This window comes from Meriones unguiculatus, chromosome 14, assembly GCF_030254825.1.
Source record: "Meriones unguiculatus strain TT.TT164.6M chromosome 14, Bangor_MerUng_6.1, whole genome shotgun sequence".
Classification (NCBI taxonomy): domain Eukaryota; kingdom Metazoa; phylum Chordata; class Mammalia; order Rodentia; family Muridae; genus Meriones; species Meriones unguiculatus.
In genome coordinates, this window is record NC_083361.1 from 88,466,752 (window position 1) to 88,477,680 (window position 10,929).

Genomic DNA, 10,929 nt, shown 5'->3' on the forward strand with positions numbered 1-10,929 from the left:
TCAGGACTGGCTGCATTGTCTTCCTCTGTGGCCTGGTAAGGATGCCCCCCTCAGAGGGAGGTGATCAAAGAGCCAGCCACTGAGTTCATGTCAGAGATAGTCCCTGTTCCCCTTACTGGGGTACACACTTGGAGACTGACCTGCCATAGGCTACATCTGTCAAGGAGTTCAAGGTTATTTCCATGTGTGGTCCTTGGTTGGAGTATGAGTCTCAGAAAAGACCCCTGGGTCCAGATTTCTTGGTTCTGTTGCTCTCCTTGTGGAGCTCTTGTCTCTTCCAGGTCTTTCTATCTCCCTCTTCTTTCATAAGATTCCCTGCACTCTGCCCAAAGTTTGGCTATGAGAATCTTGAGGAAGTGCTATTCCTAATTTTCTCAGAAAGCATCAGATTGATTTCCAAAGTAGTTATACAAGGTTACATTCCCACCAGCAATGAAGTGTTCCCCTTTCTCTATAACCTCTCCAACATGTGTCATCCCTTGAGTTTTTGTTTTTTATTTTTTTATCTTAGCCATTCTGATGGGTATAAAGTGAAGTCTCAGGCTCAGTTTGATTTGATATCCCTAATGACTAAGGATATTAAACATTTCTTTAAGTGTTTCTCTGCCATTCTATATTCCTCTGATGAGAATTCTCTGTTTAACTCTGTACCCCATTTTTAATTGGATTACCTGGTTTGTTGGTGTTTAACTTCTTGAGCTCTTCATGTATTCTGGATATTAGCCCTCTATGAGATGTAGGGTTGGTGAAGATCCTTTCCCAATCTGTAGGCAGTCATTTTGTTTTGATGACAGTGTCCTTTGCTTTACAGAATATTTTCATTTTCATGAGGTCCCATTTATTGATTGTTGATCTTGGAGCCTGTGCTGTTGGTGTTCTGTGCAGGAAGTTGTTTCCTGTGCCAATGAAGTCAGCTTCCCCACTTTTTTTTCTAGCAGATTTAGTGTGTCTGGTTGTATGCTGAGGTCTTTGATCCATATAGACTTTAGTTTTGTGTAGGGTGATAAATATGGATCTATTTCAATTTTTCTACATGTAGACATCCAGATGAACCAGCACCATTTGTTGAAAAGGAGATGTTTCTCCCTGCTCCCCAGCAACCTAGCCCACCTGGGTCAGAAACAATGAGCCCTGCACAGCCAGTTTTAAATTATTAAAATGGATTTTGTTATACAAAATGTGGTCACTTGACATCTATAGATCTCAAAATTAATATGCAAACAAGTTATTCTTTTTTCAAGAACTAATTTATTTCACAATCATTTTGCATACAGTAAATTTAATTACTCATTAACAAGCACAGTCTAATTGCCATAATTTCTCTATGTTGTGGATATAAATATGTTTTTGTTTTGGTCCCAGGTGTGGGATGTGGATTGGTTCAGATGGTCCACAGCAGCAGAGTATTTCCTTTGTGTGTGCTCTAAGGGGAGCTCTTTGCCAGCTGAAGATATCTTAAATATGAGAACTCTGGAGAGAAAATAAACGCCAGAGTCCAGAAAGTTTAGGTCAGAGAAAGAACAGTGCTGTTCCTGCTTCCTCCTTGCTGCTCCTAGTTGCTGTTGTGAAACTAGAAGTTGGAGATCTACTGAAACAAGGATTGGACCAGCTCCAAGGAACCCGACAGCCCTAACCAGCAGAAAACAGCCAAGAAAGAACTGTGCCCCCTCTCCCACTAACCCTTTCTTTCTTCTACCTGGTGTTGGGGTGATGGAAGGAACTGATGTGGAGGAGGGAGAAAAAGATAAAAGAGACATCAATAAAAGAGTTCATTGAAAAGTACACCAATATCAAAATATGTGTGAAAATACAATATTCTTTATTCCTATCACTAGAGAACTCGAGTCTTGTCTAAGCATCTTGTTTGCTTGTTGGTATGCCTGTTTTTGCTAGTGTAGGCACATCGTCTCAGAAAACCCAATTAACCATGAAAATATTACTGTCTTTCTCTATCTGTGGACACAGACTAAGTGATTTCAAAATTATAAGAAATAATGGCTTTGTACACTGAAAAGAGGTCTAGATGAATATTCAAAGAACTATGCCGTCTGTTTTTTTGTTAACACATCTTATAAGAACTTACACACCAGAATCTTCGTTTTTAAAATATTTGAATCAATAGTCACTCTAAATTATTAGGACATATTTAAATCAATATTACCTTTACATGGTTACAAGACAATTAGAACACTGTCAAAAAAAACCCCACTACCAGCTTTCTTTAAAATTAAACTTATTATGCTAGAAAGGTATCTCACTGATAGAAGAATTTCACTCATGTACCAGGGCCTAGGTTTGATCTCAGGCATCATAAAAACAAACAAAATAAAAACAACAACAACAACAGAGTAGCAATGACTAAATGCTAAATTCGAGGCTTTCCTTTTATGTTCCCAATGAAACTGAATCTCAAATAAGGAAGAAATGTGCATATAAATATTTGAAATTGATGCTAAGATGCATGAGTATTGATAGTATCTACTCTAAGCTACAGCATGCTCTCACTGCTAGATAACAATTCACCAACTTACAAACATAGAATAAAGTATCGAGGCAAAAGAATAGGAGATCACTATATTCATGAATAAAGCATCTTGAACAAAGTTTGAGGATGGATGTAGGAGAGACTAAATGGAAATGATTACCAACACACTGCTCTGCAAACATAATTGAAGAAGGTTTATGAGGCATAAGTGAATATGGGCTTTAGACAAAGCAGACAAAAGCATGTTCCTTCAGAGTCTCTTTGTGAGTCTTTGTTGACTTGTTTCTAGTTTTGTTGACAACTCTATATGCAATATACCTGGAGCAGACAATTTACCATTATTCACATAGCAAGTACGGATGTCTTTCTTGTCTTGATGATATGCCTACATTGTGGCAGAACTAATTTGGGAGAATATATCAAATGGAGGATTCCTTGCCGGATCTGTTTGGTCTTCACACTGTAGATGATTGGGTTGAGCACTGGTGGAACCAATAAGTAAATATGAGCCATGAAGATGTGAATGAGGGGAGAGGAATGCTTGGCAAAACGATGGACAATAGATAATCCTATCATGGGCACATAGAGAATGAGAACAGCACAGATGTGGGATGCACATGTGTTGAGTGCCTTCAGCCTGCCCCCACGGGATGCAATTTTTAACACCGAGTGAAGGATTAACACATAAGATACAAAAATTCCCAGGGAGTCCATGCCCCACAGCAAAGTAATGAGGACTAGTCCATACACGACATTGAATCTGATGTCAGTACAAGCAAGGTGGATCAGGTCCTGGTGCAGACAATAGGAATGAGAAAGAACGTGGGAGCCACAGAAGGGAAAGAATGCCAGACGGGCCATAAGTGGAATTATCAAAATAGAACTTCTGAGCAGAGCTGCAACTCCAATCTTCCCAATAAGTTTTGGAGTGAGAATGGTAGCATATCGCAGAGGGTGGCAGATAGCCACATATCGATCAAGGGCCATGGCCAAGAGCACAGACGATTCAGTAAAGGAAAAGGTATGAATCAGAAACATCTGGACCACACAAACATTAAACTGAATCTCTCGTGAAATGGACCACAACACCCTAAAGAGTGAAATCATTGTGGGCAGGGACATTCCCATGTCAGTAAGTGAAAGCATAGCTAGGAAGTAATACATGGGCTCATGGAGCCGGGGATCTGTCCGCACAATGTGCAGGATCATGCAATTGCCTGTCACTCCAACAATGTAGAGGAGGCAGAATGGGATGGAAATCCAGTGGTGAAATTCCTCATAACCAGGGATGCCTGTGAGGTAGAATGTGGAGGACATGATGCTGCTGGAGTTTGAGGTTTCCATTGGGCTGGCTGTTAGGGCACAATCCAATTCCACAATGATTTTCTAATGATGGAGGCATCAATGAGGCGAGGATCTGGTGGGAGGTTGGGCAGTAAATGATAAGAGCAGCAACAATTAAACCAACCAACCAACCAAAAAACAAACAAACAAAAAGCCTTTTAGCACCTAAACCTAAATCCATTCTTTTCTCTTTCACTATCTCCATTTAATTGTTAAATTTAAAATAAGAGATCTACAGATCTACCGTCAAGACTTCTCTTCAGCTTCTGAATTCGAACCCATTAAAGACCCCTCCGATCTTGAGAGGAAAAGAAAAGACTTTCAGAGAAGTGGGAATCTGATAATGTAGTAGAATACAACAATATAGCAGCAGATACTGGGGAAAGAAGTTAATCAGCTTGGAGATAGTGACATTTAGAGAAAAAGCAATTGAAGAGAAAAATGAAAACAAAGTTTTTAATGACACATAGGTATGAAGAGGCCATGATGGAACTCATAACTTTTCATAGAGTCCTAAAATTAACAATTAAAAAGTGGTCACACACACTCACACACAAACACACATACACACACATGACGTGGGATATGCCAGTTTCATCTTTTTCTCACATAGCGATGTCCCAATATATCAAGATGTGAGTCAGCTTTTAATCTTTTTCCCTATCACCAAGCCCCTTTGGTACTGTGGACTACATAATGTGCTTTATATTCATTTCAGTGTCAATCCTGAAAGTAAAACTTCTCCAGGTACAAATGAAATCCTAGAATTTTCAGCATGCCATAAGTGCATGCAGCCACACTAGCATTCTGAAGTTTCCAACTTTATAAAACATATGAAAAGCCTGATACTCCTCTTTTTTGTTTTTGTTTTTTGTTGTTGTCATTTTGTTTGTTTTTGTTTGTTTGTTGGTGGGTTAGTTTTTTTTCTGTTTTGTTTTATTGTGTTGTGTTTTTTGTTGTGTTTTTTTTTTTTTTTGCTTATTCCTTTTATCTTACAATCCTTCATACTTCATTTTTGCTTGATTTTGACAGACCAATTTCTATTGACACTGACCATGTTATTTCAAATTCATCCACATGGGTATGGTATTATTTGAAGCATTTTCCATTAAAAAAGTTAAACTGCATGGTATTGGCATAGAGATAGAATGGTGGATCAATGGAACCAAATAGAAGGCCCAGAAATAAACCCACACACCTATGGATAATTGATTTTGACAAAGAAGCCAAAATCATTCAATGGAAAAAAAGATAGCATCTTCAACAAATGGTGCTGATCCAACTGGATGTCTACATGTAGAAAAATGCAAATAGATCCATATTTATCACCCTGCACAAAACTGAAGTCCAAGTGGATCAAAGACCTCAACATAAAACCAGACACACTAAACCTGTTAGAAGAAAAAGTGGGGAAGAGCCTAGAACTCATTGGCACAGAAGACAACTTCCTGAACAGAACACCAACAGCACAGGCTCTAAGAGCAACAATGATAAATGGGACCTCATGAAACTGAAAAGCTTCTGTAAAGCAAAGGACACCATCATCACAACAAAACGACTGCCTACAGACTGGGAAAGGATCTGGTCATGGGGAGAAATAGGAGGGATGGTGGGAGTGGGAAGAGATGAGTGAGGGGGCTGCAGCTGGGATACAAAGTAAAAAATTTGTAATAAATAATAACAATAAAGAAAAAAATTAACAACTGCCAAAAAAGTTGGAGTTTGTAGGGTTACTTCTTAAATTTGAAAGTCTAAGGACCTTGCAAATTGGGTCTAAGACTTGAGAAGTAAAAGTATATTTAAAAATCACTGCTATTTTGGTTTTTGTGGGAGTTTTAAGGTTGTATGCTGAAATTTCAACTTCATTCAAAAATTCTTCCTCTGTTACATCTGAAATAACTTTCTCTTACGGAGACAAGTACATGGACAGATGTTGCCAGTGAAAATCTGGGGCATTTTAGGTGAGGTTTTAAGTAAAGCTTGAATTTCTCAGCTCAAGTTGGATGAATACAGGAGAGAAAGAGAGACAGAATCAGAGACACAAAGACAAAGAGAGGCAAAGATGGAGACACAGAGACAGTGAGAGAGAGAATAACTAAACACATGTAATACTTTCTGAGCTCTCTTGGTTGCTTCTCCTCACTTTTTTGATGCCCTCCCTTCTCCCCTTTGCTTCTCAATATCCTTTCTGTGTTTTCTTTTGTCCTCCCATTTTCACATCTTTGTAGAAGAGTTTTTCTCGGTATGAGGGACCACTGTAACTCGGAAAGTAAGCAGGATGAATTAATAAGGCTTACCATAGTCCTTGGAGAGGAATGAGGGTACATGCAGGAGAGAGAGGCTGCAAGCCTGTCAGTGCCAACATTTCAATTTGTGGGTTTTTCCTGTCCTACCCAATTAACCAGATCACAGCAGGATGTCACAATTTAAGTGTCATGGATAATAAATTCTCTAGAGACTTTACATATTTGTTGTCTTGGTGTCTGGAAAAACTGATGTAATACAACGTGTAATGAGATATGGGTTTACATCCAGAGCACTAGACAACAGTAAAAAGTTTCATGTGTTGTCTAGATTGTGGTAAAGCACAGAGTCTGTATCTAATAGCTATGGGTACCTAAAACTCAGTTTTAGGTGATAACAGATATAAAATGATAACAAGTATAAAAAAATCAGTTATTTGGGATGCCTTCTTCAAAATCATAGAGTAGACAATAAAGCCAATTTCTTGCCTGAAATTTGATTCTCTAAAATGGCATTTTTCTTAAAATTTCACTGATTTCTATCCAAGAAAATATATTAAATAATTTTAGTTCAACAACTTTTACTCAGTGAATTAATCATTCATGAATATATTATGAAAATAGGTGTTGTTTATCCTATCTCTGACAACTTGTCTGGCAATCTTAGCCCATAAGGTTATCCTTGAATGTCTCTCCAGGTGGAGGGACATAGTGCTGTCTACCTATAGGGGTACACTAGGACACTAGCCAGAACACACAGAATAAAAGGGGACACAGATGTGAACAGCATACGTGATTCAGTTCTGAGATCCATCACTGTATGCTGACCCAAATGAAATATGTTGATCTCTAGAGTTTGGCTTGAGAAAGTAAATGATGGAAAACAGAGAAAGCCCAAGAGAACATGTAATTGAAGCACTGGATACCCTGAGATCCCATCCTTCCCACACTTTGGCTCATGGTGTCTTCATCTCCCTACAAAAAGGAAATGCCTATGTTAGGAAACCTCCACATAGACTCTTTCTGACCTCTGATATAGTCTTTCTCTTGCCACTTCAGAACAAGCAATGGCAAGCAAGTTCCCATCTAGAAATGTGTGTGTGTGTGTGTGTGTGTGTGTGTGTGTGTGTGTCCTGTCTTGGTTTTCCTAACTATAACTCAACAACTTCCTGTGATCCATGCCTCAAGCTCTTCACACAAATGTCTGCATGATGTGATACTTTTACATTCCGTTCTCTGTTTTATTAAAATGAAAAAGAATGCTATGCTCTACTTCTGCACCTTCTATTAATGTGGACTTCAGTTTTCATCTGACTTCTTAGGATACATTGATAGACTGGTTTTTAATAAAATTTTTATTTTCATGAAAGTATTGATTTTATTATCTCCCTTCTTAGTTGCTTAGGTTTGTGACATAGCCCCACAAGTCTTGGTATGCTGTGTTTCCATTACCGTCTAAGAAAAATACATAGTCTTTTACTGTCTTCCCTGAGCTAGTGATTGCTCATTGTTTTTACCCCAGTATAGTTCTCAGATGTCTTTGTCCTTGTTATTAATTTAGGGCTTTATGGAATTCTGATCAGGAAAGCTGTGTGACATAATTTTAAAAATTTGAAATATGCACTGACTTGTTTTAAAATACCACATGATTCACCCTGCAGAATATTTCTCATATTGTTGAGAAGAGTGTGTGTTCTGCTCTTGATGGATTTGATCTTCAGATGTCTATCAGATACTATTGGTCCATAGTGAAGTGAAAGTCCATTTTACTGTTGAGTGCTTGACTGACTGATGTCAAACTGATACTATTATAATATCATCACACTGATAAGGAGGTATTGGTGTTTTGTATTAATTACTACATTGCATTTTAGCAGCCCCCTCAGGTCTCTTAATGTTTATTTTATATACTTGATGCTCTGATATTGAGCAAATACACATATAGATTTCCCTACTGTATTAATTCCTTTATAGTGAAATTCTTGTCATTTTGCCTATCTTTCTTAATATGTTATTTTATCTTTTAATTGTGTGGTTATTTATGTTTGGGGATGCATTCAATTTTCCTGGAATATCTTATTTCATCCTATTCACAATCCATTTATGCCCTTAGAAACATCTTATTTCTCATAATCAATATGGAGGTTTTTTCTTTTACATCTACTCCATCACTCTAGCTTTATTTAGAAAATGTAATTCATTTACAGTTACTAAGGTTACTGATATATGAGGTTTACAAAAACAATTTTCATGCTTATCTTATTTATTACAACTGATTTCTTATTCCTTATTCTCACAAAGTCTTTATTTCTGGTTTAGATTTTTATTCTAATAGTGTCTGTTGTTCCTTTGTATACTATTTGTGTTACAACTTTTATTGATTTTTACTTTGCATTAACCATGAAGCCTGAAATTAAAGAACATTTGGGTGATAAGAAGTATTTTGCAATAAGATCAATTTAAACTTGATTTAAACACACAAAAAAATCTCAAAAGAAATAAAAATACCAGTAAATATTGTTTTCTCCACCTCTTATGATTTTTTTCATCAACTTTACATCTTTCTTTATTTTTGATCTCATATTAATGGCTATTGTTTGAAATTATTTTGCTTTTTGCTTTTCGAACTTTATATGTGAATGGTTTATTTGCCATGTTCACTTTAGAGCATTCTAACTTTTCCTGCATAGATGCTTTTTGGGGTGAGATTTTTAGCACTCCTCCCCCATCAGGGGGAGGTGATCAAAGAGCAGGTCAATCAGTTCATGTCAGAGACAGTCCCTGTCCCCATTATTATGGAGCCACTTGGACACTGAGATGCCATAGGCTACGTATGTGCAGGTGTGCTAGGTTATCTCCATGAGTGGTCCTTGGCTGGAGTATCAGTTTCAGAAGAGACCCCTGTGCCCAGATTTTTGGTTCTGTTGCTCTCCTTGTGGAGTTTCTGTCTTCTCCAGGTCTTACTATCTCCCACTTCTTTCATAAGAATCCCCGCACTCTGCCCAAAGCATCTTCTAACAGGTTTAGTGTGTCTGATTTTATGTTGAGGTCTTTGAGCCACTTGGACTTTAGTTTTGTGCAGGGTGATAAATATGGATTTCTTTGCATTTTTCTACATGTAGATATCCAGTTAGACCAGAGCCATTTGTTGAAGATGCTATCTCTTTTCCATTGTATGTTTTTGACATCTTGTCAGAAATCGGGTGTCCACAGTGTATGGGTTTATTTCTGGGTCTTCAGTTCAATTCCACTGATACACCAGTCTGTTTCTATGTCAGTACCATACAGGGTTTTTGTTTTTTCATTTTATTTTATTTTTTTTTTACTGTTGCTCTATAATATAGCTTGAGATCAGGGATGGAGATACCTCCAGAAGATCTTTTATTGACAGGATTGTTTTCATGATTCTGGATTTCTTGCTTTTTGTTGTTCTTTTAGGTAATTTTATTCCATGTGGAAGATAATATTTGCTTGACAGGAATTTCTGTTGGTACATCTTTCTTAATTTCTTATTCACCTTATTATTAGTAGTATTAGTATTAGTATTAGTATTAGTATTGGTATTGGTATTAGTATTAGTATCAGTATCAGTATCAGTATCAGTATTAGTATTAGTATTAGTATATTTTCGAATAGGGTCTCTTCCTGAACCCACAGTTCCAAATATAAGCTAAATTGGCTGTCCAGCAAGGTCCAGAATCTACTTGTTTCTGTCTCCCATTGCTGGAATTAAAAGCACATGGTTGCAAGACCCAACTTTAGGTGTTGCTTTGGCTCAGTACTTCAACTTCTTACTTCAGTGAGTGTGTTATACATACATACATATATGTATATATTTGTGTGTATATACATATGTATATGTGTATATACATACATACATACATACATATATATGCACAAATGTATATATATATATATATGTATATGTATATACCAAATCTTTGGCAGAGTGCAGGGAATCATATGAAAGAAGGGGGAGTTAGTATGCCCTGGAGAGGACAGGAGCTCCACAAGGACCAAATATATCAGGGCACAGGGGTCTTCTATGAGACTGTTTCTCCAACCAAGGACCATATGTGGATATAACCTAAAACCCCTGCTCGGAAATAGCCCATGGATTTCTTGTTATTCCATATGAAGTTGAGAATTTTTCTTTCAAGTTCTGTAAAGAATTGTGTTGGTATTTTGATGGGAATTACATTGAATCTGTAGATTGCTTTTGGTAAGATGGACATTTTTACTAGGTTAATCCTGCCAAGCCGTGAGCATGGGAGATCGTTCCATCTTCTGGTATATTTTTCTATTTCTTTCTTCAGAGCTTTGAAGTATTTTTCATACAAGTCTTTGACTTGCTTAGTTAGAGTTACACCAAGGTACTTTATGTCTTTTGTGGCTATTGCGAAGGAGTTGTTTCCCTAGTTTATTTCTAAGCCCATTTGTCTTGTATACAGGAGGGCTACTGATTTATTTATTTATTTATTTATTTATTTATTTATTTATTTTTTCTCAGTTACATTTTATTAACTCTGTATCCCAGCCGTGTCCCGATCCCTCATTCCCTCCCAGTCCCTCCCTCCCTCCCTCATCTCCACCGTGCCCCTTTCCAAGTCCACTGATAGGGGGGACCTCCTCCCCATTCATCTGATCCTGTTTTATCAGGTATCTTCAGGACTGGCTGCAAAGCCCTCCTCTGTGGCCTAACAGGACTGCTCCTCCCTTCGGGGGTGGGGAGGCCAAAGAGCCAGTCATTGAGTTCCTGTTAGAAATAGTCCCTGTTCCCCTCACTTTGGGAAACCAATTGGTTACTGAGCTACCACAGGCTACATCTGAGTGGAGGTTCTAGGTTATATCCATACA

The 10,929-nt window shown here is 37.6% G+C and overlaps 1 protein-coding gene across 1 annotated transcript; it reads right to left on the bottom strand.

The window, feature by feature from the left end:
• Positions 1 to 2,827: 2,827 nt before the first annotated feature.
• LOC110542194 (olfactory receptor 51G2-like) lies at positions 2,828 to 3,829 on the bottom strand. Its single transcript, XM_021628821.2, has one exon. The coding sequence runs from the start codon at positions 3,827 to 3,829 to the stop codon at positions 2,828 to 2,830; it is 1,002 nt and encodes a 333-aa protein (XP_021484496.1).
• Positions 3,830 to 10,929: the final 7,100 nt, after the last annotated feature.